Source organism: Ranitomeya imitator, chromosome 8 (genome assembly GCF_032444005.1).
Source record: "Ranitomeya imitator isolate aRanImi1 chromosome 8, aRanImi1.pri, whole genome shotgun sequence".
Taxonomy (NCBI): domain Eukaryota; kingdom Metazoa; phylum Chordata; class Amphibia; order Anura; family Dendrobatidae; genus Ranitomeya; species Ranitomeya imitator.
In genome coordinates, this window is record NC_091289.1 from 40518991 (window position 1) to 40546023 (window position 27033).

A 27033-nucleotide genomic window follows, 5' to 3' on the forward strand; every position below is an offset into this window, starting at 1 on the left:
ACACTGCAGATCCGCACTGTGATGTACAGTACAATGTTAGTTAATAGGGAAAAAAAAAAACCTGTGCACATGATGCGGAAAACCTATGTCACAATGGCTTTATACGGCTTTATAAAAGTTTTCCCCACCCTCCCATCCCGATTGACATATCCTCAGTGTCCCTCCTCCCTGCTGAGATCTCACACTGCTCAGTACAAGCTGCAACACTCCAGGCTGGGTGGGTGGAGATTGAATACACTTGGACTTTTGAGCTTATATAGCACCAATAATTTTCCACAACGCTTTACAGTCATTATCACTGTCCCCATTGGGGCTCACAATTTTGTCTGCATTATAATGCACTAATAAACTCAATATCTGAATTTCTGGCTTTATATTTTCTATCTTTACTGCAAACAGCGATGACGTATCTGCCTGCCGGACCTAACAGTGTTCATGTCCTTTTTCCTCTAGGTAACTCTGGGAGTTTATGACCCAAGCACTTTAGCACAGTACCCTGGATGGCCTCTGAGGAACTTGTTGGTGCTGGCAGCTTTACACTGGTACTGTGCCCCGATATTCCTTATATGCCTATATGCCTATCATGGGGTTGTGTATTGAATGATATTGGTATAGGAAAGTGAGATCGGCCATAGTCTGATTGGAGATTTACCATTTACCGTACTTTGCCGTGCAGCATTCATGGGGCCCCCCAAAAAACCCACTGGCAATTGGCACCAGTTATTGACATTTTCTGCATTAGTTGGGCCCCACAGTGTCGGAATAGACAGAAGTCAGCAGTACAAACCTCCATTGGTGCACCACTTGGGGTGTAGATCGAAGACGATGGTGCTCTCTATCTTTGGGGGTCACAGTAGGGATTAATTGTTATTCATTGGTGATTTTTTTTTTTCCTCAAGGGGCACTAGAGTTGGTTGGGTGCTTTAATTCAGCTGTGTACATGAGCCCCGACAACGCATTCAGTGGCATTTGTCTTGGATTCCGGACCCCCACGATTTTTCTCATCATTTTAGAATTTATACCTTATCTGACCCATTTATTTTAAAAGGGCAACAACCTATTTTTTTTTTTTTTTTAACTAATTTATTTTTTAGAATTTTCATCCAATGATCAATATATTAAAAACCCACAAAAAAATCTTGTCCTTATCTACACTGGCTCTACACATGAACAGTAGCAGCAATATCCAGATATAAATCACTGCACTCGTACCATGGAAAATGCTTGTTGCAGGTGAAAAAGTTTATTGAAACCAGTGTTGCAGTACAATACAGAGGTGAAGCGATAGGCATAAGACGTTTCGGCCAACTCGTGGCCTTGATCACAGTATCGCTGAAATAAATGACATAAAAACAAATGAGTAACTATATACAGATCATATATACATATATACAATTCGGTGAAACAATGTCAGAAAACCACGTCAAAACAAGTTGAAAAATGGAACAAATGATGTCAGTGCTCCTAAGATTTGAGGACAAAAGAAACAAACAATTGGGAGGTATGGAGATAGGTACGGCATGCGATGGAGCTAGAGGATGAGACGATAAAGATGCTAAAACATACCCTAGTGGGAAGTTCCTAGTTTACTGCTGCACTACAGTGTTGCTGAGGATATCAGCCAGAAATAAATGTCCTGAAAGAATGATGGGACATGGAAGGTAATGAGAGATAATTAAGAATATCACCAATGGCTACAACGTATCTATGTGGAAAAAGGCTATAACATACTTGCCAACCTATGTTTTTACTGTTAATCATAAGAGTATAGGGAACCAATTGTCGCCGTGTCGTGGAGCATACATATAGGTGTGGCTGTAGGAATAGATAAAAGTGAGTTATATGTTAAGTCTGTATGGGGTGGGTGGTAGAAAGTTGGACTGTGTTATACTTGCCAGTTTAGTATTTCCGTTGTACAAAGTGTGCCAGGCCCGTCGGCGTAGTATGGAGCGCACATATAAGACTAGCTAAAGGAGATATTTGAAATAGATCTATGAGTTAAATCTATATAGAGTCCATCTATAGTATACCCAGGTAACAAAATATACTTGCCGATTTGAATGTAGTACCAATCAAGCAAAAATACACCAAATGTCCCCAGAATGTGGATGGTGCACATGGATATAACTGTGGGAACAGACGTATATAGGGTAAGTAGATTGCCAGGTAGGTCTATAGTGGGTAATTTTGTAATGGATGCGCTACCTGCCAGTGTGTAGATACAGTCCCAATATAGCTATACAGGTCCAGTATTCTAGATGTAATGAGGGCAGTGGTGTACCAAGGTTTAACTGAAAAAGAAACTGGTGTAAAGATAAAGTATGATGGTGACGCTGAGTCACTTATCTGATAGATGGTGTTCTCACATCCGCAGTCTGCTGGTAGCGTACGTGGTTGGGGGGCCGGCGTTGGTGGCCAAGTGGTAGAAGCAGACACACACCGTGTCTTTGCTAAAGGAGCGGCTGTCATGACAATAATGGCAGCGCTGTATAAAGCCCCGGCCGGTCAGGTGACCGGATGTGATGCAGGACGCCCGCACCTGCGCAGTCGGTGTGGAGAGTCCACAAATGCCGACGCATGCGTAGTGCCTGCAGGACCTGTGTGCGCCCACATACGATGCGGATATCAGCGTCTATGCTGTGTGCATCGGACCTGCAAGATGGCGCCCGCGCATGCGCAATGGAGCTGGACAGATACCCAGCATAGCAGCGTAGTGAAATGTGCGTTCAAATTCTACCTCTCTGGGTAGAAGGGACGCATAAGCGTTATAGAAAAAGAGAGCGCCTTAGCGTTACTAAAAGGCCCATGGAAATTGTATAGGTCTTCTAACTATAATTCTATAGCAGACAGCTAGGAACGCCCCAGCATAGCTGAATAGGGAAAGAAGGGAGCGCAACAGCGTTACTTAGAGGACTCTTCTAGGGTGTATAGAGAGATGCTGTGGGGTGCTGATCCTTAGAAAACACTGCAGATATATAATGCATATATACATTTGTACATACATGGTAGGAGTCCAAACTGAAATAAAAGAAAATAAGGAAAATAATAAAGTAAATAATAACGGAAATATAAAGGGAAAAGGAAATGAATGGAAATGAAAGTCCCATAGGGAAAAAGGAAATATCGAGATACTGAGAAAAATATAATAATAACTGAAAACAATGAAAAAATGACAAAAAGAAAAAAAGAAAAAAATGAAAAAAAAAATGGAAAAAAATGAAAAAAATAAATAAATAAAAAAATAAAACAATAATAAAATAAAATAAAAATTGAAAAATGATAAAAATGAAAATAAAAATAATAATACTAAAGAAAAACGGGAAGCTGGTTAAGGAACCAGAGGGTATAAAGCTTACCGTCTCGGAAGTGCATGCGGTTGAGGCTACTAGTGCAGTGGGTCAATTCGTCTAGAAAAAAACAGGTTTATGTTAGCCAGTCAATCTCACGATTTAACCCCCTTGGATGGAGGGTGTCAAGGGTATAAATCCAAAAAGTTTCCCTTTGTTTTAAAAGCTGAATATGATTACCTCCCCTTCTCGGACGAGGTACCTTTTCCACTATTTGAAACCTCAGTTGGGCAATATTGTGTCTCGCTTCTTTAAAGTGTGATGGTAGCGGTAGCCATAATTTCTCACGTCTGATGGTAGATTTGTGGCTGGATATTCGATCCCTAATTGCCTGGGTGGTCTCGCCCACGTATAACAGCCCACATGGGCACTTTATAACGTATACCACAAAGCTCGTTGCACAAGTATAGTAATCCCTAATGGGATATGATTTCCCAGTTCGTGGATGCACTACCTCGTTCCCTTTGATGATATTGGAACAATTTATACAATTCAAACACGGAAAGGTACCCGTTCTTTTTTGGTCAGTCAGGGTCCTGGTTAGTGGTGATTTATGTGACCCTAGGTCCGCTCTTACCAACTTGTCCCGTATGTTCTTGGGTCTTCTGGTACACATTAGTGGTGGGTCTCTAAAAATAGGGATACTGGGGTAGGCCTTGCTGAGAAGGGGCCAATGTCCACGAATGAGATTATGTATTTTGTGCATCGTTGGGTGATGGTTGTGCACAAAGGGGAGACGTGGGTTTTTTTCAATGCTAACCGCCCCATCGTTAGGGTCACTAATGGCTCGAGATGATTCCATATGAAGGAGATTGGTTGGGTAATTGCGGGCCTCAAATTTATTGGCCATTTCCTGTATTCTGGTTTCCCTAGTTGGGGGATCGGAAACAATTCTTGTAACCCTTTTGAATTGTGACCTGGGAAGGCTGTTTTTAATAGATTTAGGATGACAACTGTTGTATAGCAGAAGGCTGTTACAATCAGTAGGTTTTGTGTAAATGTCCGTGCTAAGATAACCATTGATGTCCTTCAGAACTTTCGTATCAAGGAATGTTATCTCATGGTTGTGATGTACCAGTGTGAAAGACAACTCAGGCCTGACCGCATTAATGGCAGTATAGAATTTATGGAGACTTGTAAGATCTCCTTGCCATATACAGAAAATGTCATCTATGTACCTATACCAGGTACGTGCGTGCTGTTGGAAGATGGGGTCTGGATATATGTGTTCCCTTTCAAAGCGGTCCATGTATAGATTGGCATAAGCTGGGGCCACATTGGACCCCATGGCTTGTAGATTGTGAGCCCTCGCGGGCAGGGTCCTCATTCCTCCTGTACCAGTTATGACTTGTATTGTTTAAGATTATTGTACTTGTTTTCATTATGTATACCCCTCCTCACATGTAAAGCGCCATGGAATAAATGGCGCTATAACAATAAATAATAATAATAATAATAATAATGGCAGTGCCGCATATCTGTACAAAGAAATCGTCTTCAAAGAGAGAGAAATTTTCCCTAAGTACCAGGTTCAGTAGGTCTATACATAGTTCCTGGGAACCTCTGTCTACATTAGCTTCATTTAATGTAAGGGATACTGCCTCAATGCCCTTATCATGAGTAATCGACGTGTACAGACTGTTGACGTCGAGTGTACACAAAATACTGTCATGTGGGATGTTGTAACATTAACAACATCCCACATGACAGTATTTTGTGTACACTCGACGTCAACAGTCTGTACACGTCGATTACTCATGATAAGGGCATTGAGGCAGTATCCCTTACATTAAATGAAGCTAATGTAGACAGAGGTTCCCAGGAACTATGTATAGACCTACTGAACCTGGTACTTAGGGAAAATTTCTCTCTCTTTGAAGACGATTTCTTTGTACAGATATGCGGCACTGCCATGGGGTCCAATGTGGCCCCAGCTTATGCCAATCTATACATGGACCGCTTTGAAAGGGAACACATTTATCCAGACCCCATCTTCCAACAGCACGCACGTACCTGGTATAGGTACATAGATGACATTTTCTGTATATGGCAAGGAGATCTTACAAGTCTCCTTAAATTCTATACTGCCATTAATGCGGTCAGGCCTGAGTTGTCTTTCACACTGGTACATCACAACCATGAGATAACATTCCTTGATACGAAAGTTCTGAAGGACATCAATGGTTATCTTAGCACGGACATTTACACAAAACCTACTGATTGTAACAGCCTTCTGCTATACAACAGTTGTCATCCTAAATCTATTAAAAACAGCCTTCCCAGGTCACAATTCAAAAGGGTTACAAGAATTGTTTCCGATCCCCCAACTAGGGAAACCAGAATACAGGAAATGGCCAATAAATTTGAGGCCCGCAATTACCCAACCAATCTCCTTCATATGGAATCATCTCGAGCCATTAGTGACCCTAACGATGGGGCGGTTAGCATTGAAAAAAACCCACGTCTCCCCTTTGTGCACAACCATCACCCAACGATGCACAAAATACATAATCTCATTCGTGGACATTGGCCCCTTCTCAGCAAGGCCTACCCCAGTATCTCTATTTTTAGAGACCCACCACTAATGTGTACCAGAAGACCCAAGAACATACGGGACAAGTTGGTAAGAGCGGACCTAGGGTCACATAAATCACCACTAACCAGGACCCTGACTGACCAAAAAAGAACGGGTACCTTTCCGTGTTTGAATTGTATGAGTTGTTCCAATATCATCAAAGGGAACGAGGTAGTGCATCCACAAACTGGGAAATCATATCCCATTAGGGATTACTATACTTGTGCAACGAGCTTTGTGGTATACGTTATAAAGTGCCCATGTGGGCTGTTATACGTGGGCGAGACCACCCAGGCAATTAGGGATCGAATATCCAGCCACAAATCTACCATCAGACGTGAGAAATTATGGCTACCGCTACCATCACACTTTAAAGAAGCGAGACACAATATTGCCCAACTGAGGTTTCAAATAGTGGAAAAGGTACCTCGTCCGAGAAGGGTAGGTAATCATATTCAGCTTTTAAAACAAAGGGAAACTTTTTGGATTTATACCCTTGACACCCTCCATCCAAGGGGGTTAAATCGTGAGATTGACTGGCTAACATAAACCTGTTTTTTTCTAGACGAATTGACCCACTGCACTAGTAGCCTCAACCGCATGCACTTCCGAGACGGTAAGCTTTATACCCTCTGGTTCCTTAACCAGCTTCCCGTTTTTCTTTAGTATTATTATTTTTATTTTCATTTTTATCATTTTTCAATTTTTATTTTATTATTGTTTTATTTTTTTATTTATTTATTTTTTTCATTTTTTTCCATTTTTTTTCTCATTTTTTTTCTTTTTTTTCTTTTTGTCATTTTTTTCATTGTTTTCAGTTATTATTATATTTTTCTCAGTATCTCGATATTTCCTTTTTCCCTATGGGACTTTCATTTCCATTCATTTCCTTTTCCCTTTATATTTCCGTTATTATTTACTTTATTATTTTCCTTATTTCTTATTTTCTTTTATTTCAGTTTGGACTCCTACCATGTATGTACAAATGTATATATGCATTATATATCTGCAGTGTTTTCTAAGGATCAGCACCCCACAGCATCTCTCTATACACCCTAGAAGAGTCCTCTAAGTAACGCTGTTGCGCTCCCTTCTTTCCCTATTCAGCTATGCTGGGGCGTTCCTAGCTGTCTGCTATAGAATTATAGTTAGACCTATACAATTTCCATGGGCCTTTTAGTAACGCTAAGGCGCTCTCTTTTTCTATAACGCTTATGCGTCCCTTCTACCTAGAGAGGTAGAATTTGAACGCACATTTCACTACGCTGCTATGCTGGGTATCTGTCCAGCTCCATTGCGCATGCGCGGGCGCCATCTTGCAGGTCCGATGCACACAGCATAGACGCTGATATCCGCATCGTATGTGGGCGCACACAGGTCCTGCAGGCACTACGCATGCGTCGGCATTTGTGGACTCTCCACACCGACTGCACAGGTGCGGGCGTCCTGCATCATATCCGGTCACCTGACCGGCCGGGGCTTTATACAGCGCTGCCATTATTGTCATGACAGCCGCTCCTTTAGCAAAGACACGGTGTGTGTCTGCTTCTACCACTTGGCCACCAACGCCGGCCCCCCAACCACGTACGCTACCAGCAGACTGCGGATGTGAGAACACCATCTATCAGATAAGTGACTCAGCGTCCCCATCATACTTTATCTTTACACCAGTTTCTTTTTCAGTTAAACCTTGGTACACCACTGCCCTCATTACATCTAGAATACTGGACCTGTATAGCTATATTGGGACTGTATCTACACACTGGCAGGTAGCGCATCCATTACAAAATTACCCACTATAGACCTACCTGGCAATCTACTTACCCTATATACGTCTGTTCCCACAGTTATATCCATGTGCACCATCCACATTCTGGGGACATTTGGTGTATTTTTGCTTGATTGGTACTACATTCAAATCGGCAAGTATATTTTGTTACCTGGGTATACTATAGATGGACTCTATATAGATTTAACTCATAGATCTATTTCAAATATCTCCTTTAGCTAGTCTTATATGTGCGCTCCATACTACGCCGACGGGCCTGGCACACTTTGTACAACGGAAATACTAAACTGGCAAGTATAACACAGTCCAACTTTCTACCACCCACCCCATACAGACTTAACATATAACTCACTTTTATCTATTCCTACAGCCACACCTATATGTATGCTCCACGACACGGCGACAATTGGTTCCCTATACTCTTATGATTAACAGTAAAAACATAGGTTGGCAAGTATGTTATAGCCTTTTTCCACATAGATACGTTGTAGCCATTGGTGATATTCTTAATTATCTCTCATTACCTTCCATGTCCCATCATTCTTTCAGGACATTTATTTCTGGCTGATATCCTCAGCAACACTGTAGTGCAGCAGTAAACTAGGAACTTCCCACTAGGGTATGTTTTAGCATCTTTATCGTCTCATCCTCTAGCTCCATCGCATGCCGTACCTATCTCCATACCTCCCAATTGTTTGTTTCTTTTGTCCTCAAATCTTAGGAGCACTGACATCATTTGTTCCATTTTTCAACTTGTTTTGACGTGGTTTTCTGACATTGTTTCACCGAATTGTATATATGTATATATGATCTGTATATAGTTACTCATTTGTTTTTATGTCATTTATTTCAGCGATACTGTGATCAAGGCCACGAGTTGGCCGAAACGTCTTATGCCTATCGCTTCACCTCTGTATTGTACTGCAACACTGGTTTCAATAAACTTTTTCACCTGCAACAAGCATTTTCCATGGTACGAGTGCAGTGATTTATATCTGGATATTGCATGGGACTATTGGTTCCGTTCACTTGCCCCGTCATACCCACGAATAATCGAGTGCTAGCCTTCGTATTCTCTACAGTAGCAGCAATAGACGGACACTTATCCTATTTGTTTGTATAGAAGTATTTCCTGGGCATACTCTAATCTTGGCCAGGTTCTTTGTGAAGGAAAGAGGAGAAGGTGAGCTGTGACCTCACCTGTTATGGATGGTGGATCCTATGTGTTCTCCTCTATATACAGAAGTTAGGCAGGCCATACACCACATATAGTTTTCATCCAAACCACTATTCGGCCAATGACCATCTCTCCCGAGTCCTCCACACCGGAGCGATCGGCTTAGCCAAGCTTCCCTGTGTTCTCTATGAGATCACCACTTGCCAAAAGTTTCTCGGCGCCTTATATCCCCACCGAACAAAAGTATCAGGGGGATTCCATTCCAACTGCCTGATCCTTAAAGAAACACTCTCAAAACTTTTTAGTGCCTAAACCTGTATAAATGTATAGATAAGTCTGGTAATATAATGACTGGTCGCAGTCTGTCCCGGTGTCCAGACAGGCGTTTCCAATCAGCCTGATCACACTGGGGTCTGTCTGAGCCGGAAGTCGCTGTTACCAAGTAAGTTTATCTCAGATATGGGCTCCATAGACGTAAATCGTATCAGTGACTTTTGGCCTAGACATAGACCCCGGAGTGATCCACAGAGCAAGAATAGTCACGTGATTGAGGAGAGGACCGACGCTGCACTGGTAATTGGGAAAGACGGCGATCAATAAGTATTTTACCATAGTACACTATATATACATTTGCACAGGTTTAGGCAATAAAAAGATTTGTAAGAGTGCTTCTTTAAAGGGTTTCTGTCTTTAGGATGAACCCTCCTAGTCATCTATATGGGCATGTAGGTCTTAGAAGGTTGAATAAAATGATACCTTGATATCTGCCATCTGATGTCCTATTCTAGAGAAATCTGTCTTTTTGTTAATATGTAAATGAACTGTTAAGAACTATGGGCCGGACATAGATCTCCCCGAGAATCTGCCTCCAGAGCTTATTTTAAATGAAAGGAGGAGTAACTAGTGTGAGACGTGTAATGACTGACAGTCTGGTGTCCTGATCGACACGTCTCACACTGGTAACGCCCCTTTTCATTTATAATAAGCTCCGGAGACAGATTCTCGGGGAGATCTATGATCTTAACAGCTTATTTACATATTAAGAAAAATGTGGATTTCTCTAGTGTAAGACATGGACCTCCCTGAGAATCTGCCTCCAGTGCTTATTTTATATGAAAGGATTTAAAATAAGCTCTGGAGGGTTTACAATTATCAGATTCTCAGGGAGATCTATGTCCGGCCCCATAGATCTTAACAGTTAATTTACATATTAAGAAAAACCTGGGTTTCTCTAGAATAAAACTTCGGATCACAGATATCAAAGTATCATTTGGTTCTGCTTTCCATGACCTGCTTGCACGTATAGATGGCTTAGGGTTAATCCTACTGAGATCCCCTTTCAATGCCCCCAAATCAGTGAGTTTCTCTGACTTTTATCTGATGTGTAGAGGGGTCTGTACAGTTAATTGTAATCCGATCTGTGATGATAGCAATTGATTTGAACAGAGCGAGAAGTAAAGGTACCGTCACACTAAGCGACGCTGCAGCGTTACCGACAACGATCCGGATCGCTGCAGCGTCGCTGTTTGGTCGCTGGAGAGCTGTCACACAGACAGCTCTCCAGCGACCAACGATGCCGGTAACCAGGGTAAACATCGGGTTACTAAGCGCAGGGCCGCGCTTAGTAACCCGATGTTTACCCTGGTTACCATCCTAAAAGTAAAAAACAAACAAACACTACATACTTACCTACCGCTGTCTGTCCTCGGCGCTCAGCTTCTCTGCACTCCTCCTGTACTGGCTGTGAGCACAGCGGCCGGAAAACAGAGCGGTGACGTCACCGCTCTGCTTTCCGGCCGCTGTGCTTACACAGGGCAGAGAAGCACAGCGCCGAGGACAGACAGTGGAAGGTAAGTATGTAGTGTTTGTTTGTTTTTTACTTTTAGGATGGTAACCAGGGTAAACATCGGGTTACTAAGCGCGGCCCTTCGCTTAGTAACCCGATGTTTACCCTGGTTACCAGCGAAGACATCGCTGAATCGGTGTCACACACGCCGATTCAGCGATGTCTGCAGGGAGTCCAGCGACGAAATAAAGTTCTGGACTTTCTGCTCCGACCAACGACATCACAGCAGGATCCTGATCGCTGCTGCCTGTCAAACTGAACGATATCGCTAGCCAGGACGCTGCAACATCACGGATCGCTAGCGATATCGTTTAGTGTGACGGTACCTTAAGAGTCTGGTATTGGATTTAGTGTTCGGAGTGAAAATGGCAAGATCTCAGATTTTGTGTTTTTTTTTTTTTTTCTATTATAATATAAATAACAATATGGAAAATTGAATGTGCCCGGGGGCTACAAGACATTTACGATTCACCTCTCTCCATTTACCATAAACTAGGTTTAGACCTCTGCCTCTTTTGTATGAATGTTTAAAAAAAAAAAACAAAAAAAAAAAACCTTAAATCCATTTACCGGTAGTCTCTTCTTCTGCAAGGACATCCACGGCTTTGGGCCTCCACTTGTATGATGAAAGACCCTGAGCCCACGTTTTAATTGCTAGTCCTCGAACAGCAGGACCAAGCGCAATCTGAATGACTGCAAGGATCGTTTTACCGGAATGGACAAGTGATGACCTTGGGCCCTCTGCTCTTACCGAGTACAAAATAATGGACAGGGACAAATAAATGTGGCTTTTATAGAAACTGAACGCGTCTGTTTACCAGGGTAACGCATTGTTGTAGAAGTTTAGTTGCCAAGTCATCATTTGCGATACCTTCAAGCCACTGTTCTTTTTTCATCTCGTATTATTCACTGATTTTTTTAAAAAAAAATTTTTACTTTAATTTCTTAAAAATGGTGCACTCGGAGCAGGAATGTTACGTAAAAATAAAAATGCTTTTATTTTTGTCTTGAAAGCGATCTGCCCAAGCTAAATGTAGCACGAATCGCTGCATGATTGCAGTTAGGTATATTTTGTCTCTGAAATGACAGAGCTTTTAAAGCCAGGGACTATATATTGAAGGCGAGGCTAGTCTAACACCGCTGCCGGCTATTTCCAGCACTGCTGTACGTAGAGAGGCCTGTCGATCGCCTCTAGCAGTGCTGGGAAGAGCCGGCCAAAGAATAGGCCAGTCCAAAGCATTTCCGAGAATATGTCTGGCTGCAGTCATTGCAGCCCACAGTTTAGGTAGCGTGAATCACTTGACATGTTCCCTTATAACTAGTAATTGTGACTGTCTAGAACCAAAAGTCGTAAATCCTTTTAAAAAGAACTGTGTGAGGGATAAAAGTGCACTCGTAAAGCAGTATCACCTGGTAGATATAGAGAAGGGCGGGAGTATGCACTTACCTTGCAATGTGAAGACTTAATGCCTGCAGATCCGTAGAACCACTACGTCGGCCCCCGTGACTAGAGGAGAGAATTGTTTTCGACATGGACAATAGTAGAGGATGACGACAAAATGTTGTACTGGCTATGCTGTGGTAAAGCAGAAGACTTTTGTGTTCCAAAATGGTTCTGTATTATCCCAGCGTTTTGGCGCTGGACCAGCACCTTTATCAAAGTAAAAATAAAAACAAATATCAAGATTGATATTTTGTTGTTTTTCTTAATCATGGTAAAAGGTGCCGGTTCAGTGCCGAAACACTGGGATAATAAGGGCACGTGCACACGTTGTGGCAAGTGGTGCGGATTTTTCCACACTGATTTTGGTAAATCTGCACTGCGGATTTACCGCATTTCTTTCGCGGTTTTAGTGCGGATTCCACCTGCGGTTTTACGCCTGCAGATTCCTATTATGGAGCAGGTGTAAACCGCTGCGGCTTCCGCACAAAGAATTGACATGCTGCGGAATAAACAACACAGCGTTTCCTCGCTGGTTTTTCCCGCAGCATGGGCACTGCGGATTTTGTTTTCCATAGGTTTACATGGTACTGCAAACTCATGGAAAATCTGCAACGTGTGCACATAGCCTAAAGCAGGGGTCCCCAACTCCAGTCCTCAAGGCCCACCAACATGTCATGTTTTCAGGATTTCCTTAGTCTTGCCCAGGTAATAATTGCATCACCTGTGCAATGCAAAGGAAATCCTGAAAACATGACCTGTTGGTGGGCCTTGAGGACTGGAGTTGGGGACCTCTGGCCTAAAGAACCCTTTTGGAACCCAAAGTCTTCTGCTTTACTGGAGCACAGCCAGAACAACATTTCGTCGTCCTCTACTAAATCCTTTAAGAAGTTGCATGTTTGTCTAAAAAAAAAAAAAAAAAAAAAAAAAAAAATAGCGCTAAATTTGAAAACTCATCCATAAATTTACTCCAGACAGGGACTGGAGTAAGATACAGAAAAATATATTTGGTAAATGAATCTATCTAGCAAAATAAGCTAAATCGTTGAGGAAATTTAAAAAAAAAACAAAAAAACAACAACTTAAAGACGACCACTTAAAACATGTCGTAAAACGAATATAAAAAAAAAGGCCAAAGCCACTAATAGACAAACAGAAAATTAATCCGGAGAACTAGATAAACAGTGATGATGAATTGGGCCTCAGTCTTTAAAAAAATCTGGGTCACTTTCGTTTAAAGGGGTTGTCCAAAGACCATATTTATAACTTACAGTATTTGCAGGATTGGTGGTAATTTTATGAACTTGGGGGATCTGACTGCTGTGACCCTCACTGATCCTGACCATGGCAATGCCAAAGTCCTCTGTGTGAATGGAACCGTAGTGCGCATGTGTGACTAATGCTCCATTCACTTCTTTGGGTATATGGGAGCAGTAGACAACTGTTCACACAAGTGAAAAGTAGAATAGGTGTCTTTTATACTAATAATAAGTTCAAACAGGTGCCATTACTATAGGTAATGTGTGGAGGACAGAGGAGCCTCTTAAAGAAGAAGTTACAGGTCTGTGAAAACCAGAAATCTTGCTCGTCTTTAGGTGATCAAATGCTTATTTTCCACCATAATTTGAAAAATAAATCTTGCCAAATCAGACAAGGTGATTTTCTTGATTTTTCCCATTTTGACTCTCAAAGTTGTGATCTACCTATGATGTCAGTTACAGACCTCGCTCATCTTTTTAAGTGGGAGAACTTGCACAATTGGTGGCTGACTAAATGCTTTTTTTCCCCGCTGTATAATATATTTGCTTGTTTAGTGGAATATAGAGGGAAGGTTTGATTAACCAATGTTAATACAGCAGGCAGAGATGGTACTGAGAGTAGTTGCTCATGTCGTGCTGTGTTGATACATCATAGTATTGATAGCGACAAATAGAGGCATAAAATGCATGATGAAACCTGGGAATCACGATGGAGGCTGAAGAAAATCAAAACAGAGCCTAAACTGCAGGAAAGTGCACCCTGTTTGACAGAAGTGCGAAGTATGATGGACAATCGGGTAGGGTTCACTGGGCTGCTTCTTTAATTTACAGAATGGAAATGAAATGTTCCGTGTGTCTCCCAACTTGGAAAATCACTTAAAGGGGTATTCTAAAGTTTGCAAGATATTTCCCTTTCTATGGTATTCATTCATTCATTCTTATGGGAATACCGAAGCCCAGCCTAGTGGACCGCTCGGCTATGTTCCCAGCCATCCTATTAAGTGTGAATGGAGGGGCAATGCGCATGATCGACCACCGCTCCATTCACACAGGGTTATTCACAGCCCCGGTACTTGGGCTTATGATGCAGTTCCAGCAGTCGGAACCCCAAGGATTAGGAAGTTATGCGCTATCCAATGAATAAGGAATAAGTTTCAACTTGAGAATACCCCTTTAATGGCAAACTTTTTACAGAGACATCTGCAGCTTCCCCTATATAATATTAGTGACCGGGCCTTTATATAAAATGAGCAGTAGACTTAGATTCCCATAGGATTGCCAGACGGCTCCATATATATGGTATCACCAAGACTAATGTACAGTTCTAGCCACCTGAAACCCCCCAGTACAATGACCGCCACTCGCCTCCTCTCCTCCCTGCGCCGTCTCGTCTTGGGCCACTTTGGAGCACAATTGCCCCTTGCTGCCTCCTACCGATTAATTATGTCTTTTTTCCAGACTGATGGACCACTTGAGACTGTGACATGGGGTAACGAAGACAATCTAAAAACACTGAAAAGTTGATCTGATCAGGCTATACGGGTGCATTTACATAAGTGCCCCCTTTCCCCAGCCGTAAAGTCACCATAGACCCTATGTAACAATGACCGAACCTTGCTTTCCTAACCTAACCTTGTTTAAATTGACTTTCTGCTCTTAAAAATACTCAATACGAAGAAAATTTGCAGATAGTAAGCCAGGACCATCGCTGAGGGCCAATAACCTCGTTTTGTAACCACTACTGAGAGCAGATCCGCCAACGCTCACGTTATAGCATGAGCTATCCGATGACCCATATATCTTCCTTGTGTCTCTTGTCGCATTTATGAAATGTGTCCCTCTAATCATGTCAGAATTTCAGTCCTGTCGGGGGAATCATCAGATTAATAGAGGCGATTAAGCAGCCGCCTCGGAGCCGCAGCATTTTCGCAAAAAAGTAATTAAACTGAAATAAATCTTCAATTAGTTTTCCCTAAAAAATCTCAGGCTATTAAGAATATCACAAGCTATTAGGGTGAAGGTGGGAGATGATTTATTCCCAGTCCTGCTGGGTTTGTCTTCTGCTCTAATTTTCCTGATTCCTTTTGCAGGGGCAGCCTGGTGTCGTCCCTTGAAGTCATCTGCCTCCGAGACCGAACTCTACAGGGGGCAAGGGACATAAATCACAGCATCAGCTTTGAAATTAAGCTGCCCCAAGTGGCACACAACCAAGGTAGCCGGCTTGTATCCTGAACATTATTTTTATCTAATTAAAATTGAAAATTGCATTTTGGTGCTCAAAAAGATATAAAGGAACTGGCGGAATATGTTGTGTTGCTTTAAAGTTGTCTTTTCTGGGATATACGTTCCTTAGAGTTGGTTCTCTTCCAATAAGAACATAATATTTCTTGCTTTTTTTTGCAGTGTGCCTTCATAAGTTAGCATGCCGATTTATTTCAAACTTCTGTAAAGAGGACTTTCTACCAAATTTTTCATTTTGTATTAATAGTGGCTGCAGGGCGGAATAAAAGATTTTTTTTTTCTTAATTACGCCTCTACACTGCACAGATATTAGCAATCAAAGTATTTGGGTACTGAAGAGTTGACTTTTGTTAAGTGGGGGTTATCACATTAGATTAGTTGTTTTTTTTACTGGGGTGTGTACTTGTTCTCTCTGAAACAGAAAGCAACTCAGGAAAAAAAAAATACCCTCCCTCGCCATAGCTTAGGTTTCTCGCTGTGAAAGATGTCAGGATACAGCTCTGATCTCCTGGTCTAACCTCCTGCATGATTAGACAGTACAGCTGAGTTTAGCTGTGTCACTTTACAAACCCTTCTACATGCTCCCCTCCTCTCGTTGTGCGGCCGGCTCTGCTGTGCTTCCCCTCCACCCACACTGCCTATGCGAGATGAGTAATACTTATGTCTTTAATGTTCTCAGCATCTTGTAATTGCTTTGCATTAAGAGCACAACAACCTACTTCTGTGTCCATCTGACCTTCGGGTGAAAAATGTCTTAGGTGGTTTACCATATCGTGTCCTAGTAAAACAATCATATAGTTCTCAAATAACATTGCAATAAGTTTACGAAATGCAAATGCCCAGACCACTGCCCACATAACGCCTTCCAATATCTCTCCGGCTGTGGGATTGGAGTGCAAGCTCTGGGTGCAAATGCCACCAATTCCAATAGTGCTTCTTTCGGTCTAGAAATGTGATGCACAACCATAGTCTTAGTCCTGCAGCTTTCATGCAGAGAGGTCGTCTAGCTCCCTTCTACAATGCTGGCTCTTATTCCTGATGCGTTTTGACCACCATATGGCTGATGCGTTTTGATCACCATGGGCTTGTCCCATGCGGTCACAAGTCTCGTTAGTGAGTCCTCGTCCCACCCTGGTCTATGATAAGAGATGGTTGGAGGTTTGTTTGCAGAAGCACTCAGCCAATGTCTTGGACTTAAGCCCAACTTCATTCTTGGTATTAATTTAGAATAAAAAGAAATCTACGAAAATGTTTTTGTTCTGAAAAACTAAATGAAGAGTAAAATCTTCTTTCTGTGATCCATGAAGCAGGGATGCCTTTAACCACGTTTATCATTTTGTTTGTCCAGGGTTTATGTCCAATTTACTTATTTAATTACAATTTCATCAATTTTGTCCTTCAGGTTGCCCTAAAGCTGTCGGATGGGAAAAAAACCAAAAAGGTGGGATGGGTCCCCGAATGGTGAATCTGAGTGAATGTATGGACCCCAAGAGGTAAATCGGGGTAATTGTCTGGAGATAATAATCCATAGGGTTTATTGTAATTGCTATAATAAAGCGAATCAGTTAGTATCAATTTTGGGAGCTCCCATGTAAGACATTGGTTGCATTTCTTCTGTATAAAATAGAAGTAATACCCACCTATAAGATCCTCACCGGTCACTAGGAGAAGGGTACATCGACTGGCCATGGCAAAGGGAAGGATAGAGCGATGACTGCAAATGAGTGATGTGTCCAAAAAATGGATGTGAAGAGTGAAACATGAGCTGCCATCTCCTCTGTATTTATTCTCTATCTGGATTTGATATTTCCTCATGATATTGGGCAGCATTGTGCCACCCTACTAGCCAGAGAAGGGATGTACGTCCATGAGACGTGTGAATATTCGTGATGAGCGAACTTGGATAAGGTGTTCTCTGAGCATGCTCGTGTGCTAAGAGTGCCTTCGGCGTGCCTGAATACTATGCTCGAGTCCCTGCGACTGCATGTCTTTGACAGCTGCAACACATGCAGGGATGGCCTGTTTGTTAGGAAAACCCTGCAAGTACTGTGACTGTTGAACACCCGCGAGACATGCAGCCGCGAGGACTCGAACATAGTATTCAGGCACGCTGAAGATACTCTGTTAGCACATGAGCATGCTCAGATAACACCTCGCTCATCACCAGTGGATATGCTTTGTCTCAGAACTTACATCTGTGCCAACGTCGGGCTCTAATTCAAGCATTCTTATTTTTTAGGTTAGCAGAATCCTCAGTGGATCTAAACCTAAAGTTGATGCGCTGGAGACTTGTGCCCACTCTAGACTTGGAGAAGGTGATCTCCACCAAGTGCTTGTTACTGGGGGCAGGTACACTCGGGTGCAATGTGGCCAGGACGTTAATGGTAAGTTTTAGGCTAAATACGCACCATGACGTTCAAAAATTGTGTATCCTATATGTGCAACTTTTGCTTCTGCACAGTGGCTCAGTGGTTAAGGGCCGACATAAAAACATTGATCTGCTGGGTGTTAGATTATATATAAGGCACTGATGAGTTATCTAGAAGATGTAAGTGGTTGCGCTACAATCTGATGTTGGAGATCCAGGATCCCATATATATAGGGCTCCTCTTGTCAGTGTCCACCACTGATGAGTATGTTTGGTTGTGTCTCAGACATTTATTGCATATCCATGGGATCGACTATGTGTACTGTCCATACATTCAAAGTCTATGGGACTGAGAGCTATATTGATCAGTGATGGACTCCTGCAGACCTCAACTCATCATCCTGTAGAGGGGGGATAAGTTGTAGTCTGTACAGTGGCATATAAAAGTTTGGGCACCCCAGGTCAAAATTACCGTCATTGTGAACAGTTAAGCAAATTGAAGATAATTTCATCTAAAAAAGGCCTGAAGTTAAAGATTACGTATTTCCTTTGTATTGTAGGCAAAAATTATATGTATAACCTTTTTTTTTTTAATTTTTAAAATTACAAAAAGAAAAAATGGGCCGATGCAAAAGTTTGGGCACCTTGCATGGTTAGTACCTAGTAGCACCCCCTTTGTAAATTGCTTTTTTGTAGCCAGCCGAGAGCCTTTCAATTTTTATTTGGGGATTTTCATCCATTCTTCCTTGGAAAATGTTTCCAGTTCTGTGAGATTCCTGGGCCATCTTTCATGCACTCCTATTTCTAAGTCTAACAACAGATTATCAATGATGTTCAGATCAGGGGACTGTGAGGGCCATTGTAAAACCTTCAGCTTGCGCATTTTGGGATAGTCTATTGTGGATTTTGATGTTTGTTTAGTTTCATTAGCCATTTGTAGAAGACATCATCTTTTCAACTTCAGCTTTTTTACAGATGGTGTTATGTTTGCATTAAGAATTTGTTGAAATTTCATTGAATCCATTCTTCCCTCTACCCGTAAAATGTTCCCCGTGCCATTGGCTGCAACACAACCCAAATGCATGATTGATCCATCTCCATGCTTAATGTTTGGCGACATGTTCTTTTCCTGAAATTTTGTGGTCTTTTTCTCCACACATACGTTTGATTATTGTGGCCTAAGAGTTCTATTTTAATCGCATCGGTCCACAGGACTTGTTTCCAAAATGCGTCAGGCTTGTTTTATGGATTTTTTTTTTGCATGCTTCTGTTGCTGAATTTTACAGTGAGGACGCAGGAGAGGTTTTCTTCTGAGGACTCTTACTTAAAGGTCATATTTGTGCAGGTGTCTGTGAACAGTAGATCAATATACCATAACTTCAGAGTCTGCAAAATCTTTCTGAAGGTCTTTTGCAGTCAAGCAGAGGTTCTGATTTGCCTCTCTAGTAATACTACAAGCAGCTCTCACTGACATTTTGCTTGGTCTTCCAGACCTCATCTTGACCTCCACTGCTCCTGGTAACATTTCTTAATTAGTTTTCAAACTGAGGAAAGAGCAACTTGAAAACGCTTTGCTATCTTCTTATAGCCTTCTCCTGCTTTGTGAGCCTCCACCATTTTCAGAGTCCAGAGTCCTAGGCAGCTGCCTGCTTAGAGGAACCCATGGCTGCTGTTTTTTTGGCACCGTATTAGAGGAGGCTGGCTTTTTATAAAGCTGGGTAATTTGCATCACCTGGCCTTTCCTAACGATGATGGTGAACAAGCGCTATATATATAATTTTTTTTCTGATTTCCCCCCGTAACTGGGGCTGGTTTATCAGCTCTAGCTATAGGGGAATTTTGGCCTCCTGCCTGCATAGTAGAGCTGACTGAGTTTCTAGGACCCAACAATTCCTGTTCCTGCACCCAGTGATCACCTATTAACTGGGCCAAGAGGAAAAAGCTGGGGAAGTGCTTCCTAATCTTTATACACAGCTCCTATACACAGAGTTCGAGAAGGTAAACATAGTAATAAACCATATTTTGCGAGCGCTTCACTCCTTGCCTAGAAGACCGACCACCACTGATAGACTGTAAAAGTGGCCGGTAATGTAGGCACAGTGAAGAACATGTGAAAAAGGGATAAATCTGCTCACCTGTCCGGGTGTACTGTAATAGCAACAGTCCAAAAGATAGCCAGCACTCACATCTTCTTAAAAATATTAGTTTATTAATCCAGTAGTATAAAAGGTGCAAAAAATAGTTGAACACAAGTTAAAAATTAAATTGCTCTTGTCAAAAACTTGGCAAAGGACCATGTAGGTCTGAAACATGTTACCCGGGAGCGCAGTGGATATTTCTTTTCTGCTTTCTTTAAATTTTTGTCCCGTTGTGTTCAACCATTTATTGTGTCTATCGGATTAATATAGCAATTTTTTTTTTTTTTTTTTTGGAGAATGTGAGTGCCGGCTATGACTTGGACTATTTACAGTGAACTATAGAATTAAAAATCCCTCCATTCTTGAGAACAGAGTATTTTTACTAAAAAACTAAATTCTTGTTTTTCCAAGAACTTTGCAATTTTAACCAGTAAATAACTTGGTAAAAGCCCTTGAAATTTGTATTTAGGAAGCAAATGAGCAATAGAAAGGATTTCTCACATTCCCGTAATATCGAGGCCCTCAAGGATCTGATATGCTTCACCTAACAACAACGTAGAAGTCAATCAGAGGACTGATTCTCTAATATGACCCCACTGTTTGCGTGACATTTTACCAGCCCGACGCATGGCATGTAGAATAGCGCTGTGTTTCCCCACTCCGAAAGCAATTATACAAGTCTCAGCAGACAATGCAAGAAAATGACAGTACGTTAAATCCCGCTGTCAGAGATAGACAGCAGAATTTTACAGCTTAACAGCCAAGGGTGGAGCACCGCTCCACCCGCGGCTGTTAAAGGTACATGATGGCTGATTTAAATTAGCTGCCATGTGTCTGGAAAGATGCGGGCTCAGAGTGTGAGCCCTCATCAAAGTCAGGTACACAACACGTGACGTAAATATACATCATTTCTCCTGAAGGGGTTAAATAACACTTTTCTGTTGCTTGCAGCTCGTTGCCTTGGATTCCGACCACTGCTACTAGGCACCAGAACACTTGCAGCGCTTACAAACTCTTTTTGTATTGCGCTTGTAAGCATTGTTTTGACGCTGGTGGCCAGGATCACTACAGCACTGGGTATCCTCTTAATCTAGGGCCAGCTTTGGCGCGGTGCTTACAAGCTTAGATAGCAGTGATGGTCGGTCTCCTAGACAACGAACTGTAAGCAAAAGAAAAGTGTTAATATCGCAAGAATGGCTGCAAATTATAAGAAGTCACATATTGCAAAAGTGATCTGTTTTTTCGAGCACTTTCCAACATTATCCAACTATGAAGATGAGAATAAGTTTTTAACTCCTTCCTGTTGCCCCGCTGTAATAAGCCTATTGGTTCAAGTACCCTATTTGATTATACTGCCCACATGAACAAGTTGGCTGATTAAAGCTGCCAGACACTGCCGGCTTGGTTATTGCAGACATGTATGTATTTACTGTGGAACGGCGTCCTTTCAGTATAATGTAACCTGCTGGCTGGGGGGGCGAGTTGGCTGGCTTCTCCTTGCCTGGCTTTCCTAGGTCTCTCCATGTAGATTAGTGAGGTGAGGAGACAACACTTTTATCTTCAGAAGTCAGTAAGCGTTGTCCCTCGCTATTAAAGTAGATCTTTCAGCTGATAATGGAGCTTTATGCAATTTCTGGATAGTCCGTGGATCTCCTGGCTTATTCTCCACAGCCTCCTACATGCCGGTGATGCTCAGGTCAGGAGAGCTGCGGACTCAGATCTGGGGAAGACTGCCTCACTTGCTTGATCCAAGTAATAAGAATTACTTGATTAATTTGGGTTCTAAAAACCAAAAAAATGTCCTTTTTTTTCATTACGTTTTTCTGTTCCTTTTGTTGCAATTTTTAGCAATTCGATGTAAAAACAGGATTTGTCCAAGACCTGTGGATACAACCTGACCTATCAGACACTTCCTTCACCCATAAAATCAAAAAAGTAGGAAAAACGTACTGAAAATCAGCCCTAAGGGGGTGTCCACACTTTGTGGTTTACGGAGATACCCATAGGGAGCATTTGCCACTAAATGCAAAGTATATTTCCCATAGACTTCAGTGTAAACAAACAAGTATACCCTGCTGAATAAAGATAAAAAATAGGTGTCCAGAGGCCTTGAGGAGGCTCTTTAGGCATATGCTGGGTATTCAGGACTCTGCATACATTTGTGATATGGCCAAATGGACGCTACAGGCAGTGTGAATGGAGCCTAATGGACATGGAAATGGTTGCGGTTCTTGCCATGATGGGTCTTCATTGAGTGGCACTCTTCAGTCTTCGATCAGATTGTGTTTTTCAAAATATCTAGTGCAAACGGAAACAAAATTGTAGAATGTATATTCCACATTCTTCTTCTGTTTTTGGATGTTTAATTATTATTTTTTTTTTTCTTTTTCTTTAGGGCTGGGGAGTAAGACATATAACATTTGTGGACAATGCCAAAATCTCGTACTCTAACCCCGTCCGGCAGCCTCTCTATGAGTTTGAAGATTGTCTCGGAGGTGGAAAATCCAAGGCTTTGGCAGCGGCAGAGAAACTTCAAAGGATATTCCCTGGCGTGGTACGAAGAACGAACCTGAAGAAGTCAGGTCTTATAAGTGGTCTTTATTTCCCAGCTGGCTCAGTATGTTCTGTGATCTGCCTGCCAGAGACTGATAAGTCACTTGGTCATCGGTATCACAGCACAAGAATTACAATTAATTTAATATAAATAAATTAAAATAAATATATTATAAATTAATATAAATAAATAATATAAATATTAATTAATATAAAGAAAAAATACATTTTTAATAAATAGTTTTCCCCATCTATTTTTTTTTTTTAACATATCACAATCTGCATTTGAAATAAAAAAAAAAAAAAAAAATTAGAAATCTTGCAATTTTTACACTGCCCACTAGGGGGATCTTTGAGACTCCCAATTTTGTTTCAGGAAACAACATATGTATATAGAGAGAATCCTATCTTTTGTAGTGAAGCATCTAATGATCCGTGCGCAGATCATTATGAAGGGAGAGGAGCAGGGTCAGGTATGACCTGTCCAGTTGTATTTGGTGGATCCTGCGTTAACAGCTGTGTATAGAGGCGTTACCTGTCACTGTAATTCTGCCTCTACTGATAAGTTTGCTGAAACCTCCTCCTGAAAGGATAGGAGGTATGAATCTAAAAAAAAATATGCAGTGGCCCGTGTAAAAATATTCAAGTTTACAATTAATTTTTTTTCTTGATAATGAACATGATTTGAAAAGAAAAAAAAAAGCATTGCCAACTTAAAAAAAACAAAAACTTTAACGTAAAAAAATTAGATTTATTAAAAAAAAATAAGTTATCTGATCGTTTTCCTTTAAAACTAGCCTTAATACACATACAGAATATGTTAAGGAATCATCCTAATTCTCTTGCTCTGTAACTTGCCAGACTTCCTTTTTTTAAGTGGGTGACTTCTCCTCTTCATTCTGCCAGCACCACATGTGCTGGAACATTCATTGACTCACTTGCCAGCATGAATTATACCTGCATTTATCCAAGAGCTTGAGTAATAGTCTATCTCACTGCCTTACCTATATGCAAATTTGACAGCCAGGAGAGTAGGAGCCGAGACCTAGATCTGCCCTCGATTCCTGTAATCTATTTCTTCATCTCCTCTGCTGTTGGAGAAGGATTACACTTGACAACAGGCAGCAGACAGCAAGCTAGACAGAAAAGAGACACCCATTGGTCAGCACTTCACAGTGATTATTTTTGTATGGTGCAACTTGCAGATCAGATCGTCTACATGTCACATTCTATCAAACGAGAACAAGTTGTGGCAAAGTGCAGTCACTATTTTAATTTTTCGGAACCATTAGAAAAGTGTCTCGTTGCTGGTCGTTAACTTATAGAACTTCATCCCGAAATTAAATAGGTATACCTATCTCCAACATCCTATCCCAACATGTAGTAGATGTAATAATAATATTAGCAAATACCTCCAATTAGAAATGTAGTATGGTTCTTCTGATTCACTATGTCGCTTAGCTCTTGTAGGGCATTGGAGTAGCTTTAATATCCATGGTTACGATCAGTAAGAGCTGTCGAACGGTCACTATATCAGTGGTCGTAACCATGGACACCTAAGCTACTGCAGTGCCCTACATAAAGTGAGTGACATAGTGCATCAGAAGAACTATACTAAATGTCTAATTGGAGAGATTTGCTATTATTACACCAACTACATATTGGAATAGAATCTTGGAGATAGGAATACTCTATTAAATGTCTTTTATGAGCCATTCTGTAAAGAACTTCCACTTTTAAGATTACTTATTCTCCACATGTGGTACCTCACCCAAAAGGGAGAAAGCAAACTATATCTATTAATACTACGCCGTGAGCGGTGCAGTGGATGCGGCTGATGTTCTCCGGAGGTAGACTCAATCCTATCATTACTGCACACCTTGTCCTTCGAATATTTTTACGGAATTCTATGACTTAGATTAATAACACACGGCTTTAATTGACAAATTCATTTTCTCCTTCGCCTCATTGGGGGACACAGGACCATGGGTTATGCTGCTGTCACTAGGAGGCTGACACTAAGCTGAGACAAAAAAAGGTTAGCTCCTCCCCTGCAGTATACACCCTCATGCTGGCTTCCAGACACCCAGTTCAAGCTTAGTGTCCGTAGGAGGCACACTGATTTTTAGTCTCACGGATTTTTTCCTTTTTAATCTATTCCGGACGAAGGGGGCGACGGATTCTTTCAAGGTCCGATCTCCCCCGAACCAACAACAGGCGAGCACGGGAGTTTCACCTCACCGTATCCTCTCCTGCGACGTGGGAGCCACTGCCTGGGCTGACCTTTTTTGGGCGACGGTTTTTTTCCTAAAAGGGCCCCGATCTCCCAACGTTGTACAGAGGAGCACTGGTGTTTTACCTCCAGTATCCTCCTCTGCAGCCAGGCTTTTTTATTGCCGGACATCTGCCCTGTCCACCAGGTTTTTCCCTCGGCTGTACAGAGGCCCTATCCCCGTGGCGTCCGTGCAGACCACACTGCATCACCAATGCTCTGCGTGACTCAGGTGGTGGACGGTTCCTCTCCACCCCCCTGTCTGGGGCTGGTGGATAGAGGCTTCCCAACCCCTGCACCGTCCCTGCCATCCTAAGGCTCCTCTCACCTCCTCGGGGTAAGTGTCTCGTGGGGGATGGGGGGGGGGGGGTCGCCGGCGGTCCGGAGGGCTCCTCCTAAGCATGGCACATCGGTGGGCTGTAGCGCTGTTTCGGTGGGCTGAAGCGTCGGCACTTTGCGGCCGCGCGCCGGGCCGAGGCCGCAAATTTAGCCCCCGGCTTCGGCCTAGCCGCTGGTCGCTGCCGATAGGCTCCGCCCACCCCTGTGCGTCATCGGCGGCGCCGCCCCCCGGTCCTGGCGCTTCTCGCAGCCGCCGAGATCTCTCTCCTGATCTCGGCGGCCATCTTGGTCCCTCACTGCACGCCGCAGCTCCAGCTCTGCCGCATCTCTGTGTGTCACAGCGCCCACGTGCAGCCAGTTTCCCCATCTCAGGCATCACAGTTCGTCTTCCCAGGACAGCGGGACACAGGACCGCGTCGCCCTCCGCTTCCCAGGCACGGTCATAGGTTATAGACCCTGTGGTTTTTTTGCATTAGAATCATGTCGCAGTCAAGGTCTAAAAAATCCTCTAAGGTGCATACGACCTTTTTTTCTGCGTGTACCACCTGCCAGGCCCCACTTCCTAGGCCTCAAAGTTCTCCCCTCTGCTCTGCCTGCGATGCTCCATGTGCCCAGGAGCCCTCCACCGCCACCGACCCTGGCGTACCTAGCCCCCCTCCGTGGGTCGCTTCACTCTCGCAGTCCGTGGATTTTTTAGCCACCGCCATCAAATCCATTCAAAATCCTCCCGGGGAACGGGGTAATCCATTACAGGCGTTGAGATCCCTCCATAGCAGGGGAATCGTCGGTCAGCAGGGGCCGCTCTCTCCATAAAGAGGCTCGGTCATCCCGAAAACGGATCCGCACTACCTCTCCTGAGCGCTCACCTCGCCACTCAGACTCTGGCAGCTCCACCTCTCGCTCACCCTCTTTGGGGGCTCACAGCGTTCACGACTCTGAACATGAGTCCGAGGTATCATTGGACCCGGAGGCTCCGGAGTTCAGAGCTACGGTTGACTCCCTCATTGTAGCAGTCAATCACGCACTTAAGGTGGATGATGACTCTAATTCCGCTCAGGAACACGCTGTTTCTTTTACCAGATCCAAACGTTCCCACAAATCTTTTGCCTCTCATCCAGCCTTTCTGGATATAGTCAGGCGTCACAGGGAGCGTCCAGATAAGCGTTTCACGGGTAAGAAGGACCTGGTATCGAAGTATCCCTTCTCAGCGGATCTCGTGAAAGACTGGACGGATCCCCCTTTAGTAGACCCGCCGGTCTCGCGCCTGGCTTCTAAAACGCTTCTTTCAGTTCCGGAGGGCGCTTCAATTAAGAGTCCCACTGAACGCCAGCTAGACTCTCTAGCTCGTTCAGTGTATGAAGCCTCTGGCTCTTCCCTGTCCCCCTCCTTCGCCGCGGCTTGGGTGACCAAGGCAATGGTTTCCTGGGCGGATGCTCTAGCGAAATCCATTAATGAACAGGACCTCCCGTCTGAGATGGCAGACCTAGCCAAGCAGTTAGCCATGGCTAGCGATTACGTGATGTTCGCATCCCTCGACGCGGCGAATTGCGCAGCATCGGCGGCTTCCAACGCCATCGCTATCAAAAGGGCTCTTTGGCTCAGAGAGTGGCGCGCAGATTCCTCCTCTAAAAAATCTCTGATCTCTCTCCCTTTTCAAAGCGGGCGTCTTTTCGGCGAAAAGCTTGACC

At 42.9% G+C, this 27033-nt stretch overlaps 1 protein-coding gene across 3 annotated transcripts in view; it reads left to right on the forward strand.

Annotated features, from left to right (window-relative positions):
- The window catches only part of ATG7 (autophagy related 7), a 203711-nt gene that overhangs the window by 26543 nt on the left and 150135 nt on the right, over positions 1 to 27033 (forward strand). For all 3 annotated transcript variants that reach the window (XM_069736767.1, XM_069736769.1, XM_069736768.1), the window contains exons 8-12: positions 454 to 542; positions 15525 to 15646; positions 17078 to 17168; positions 17915 to 18059; positions 22577 to 22735. In XM_069736767.1, the coding sequence (XP_069592868.1) occupies positions 454 to 542; positions 15525 to 15646; positions 17078 to 17168; positions 17915 to 18059; positions 22577 to 22735 (606 nt within the window). The remainder of the gene's footprint in view (positions 1 to 453; positions 543 to 15524; positions 15647 to 17077; positions 17169 to 17914; positions 18060 to 22576; positions 22736 to 27033) is intronic.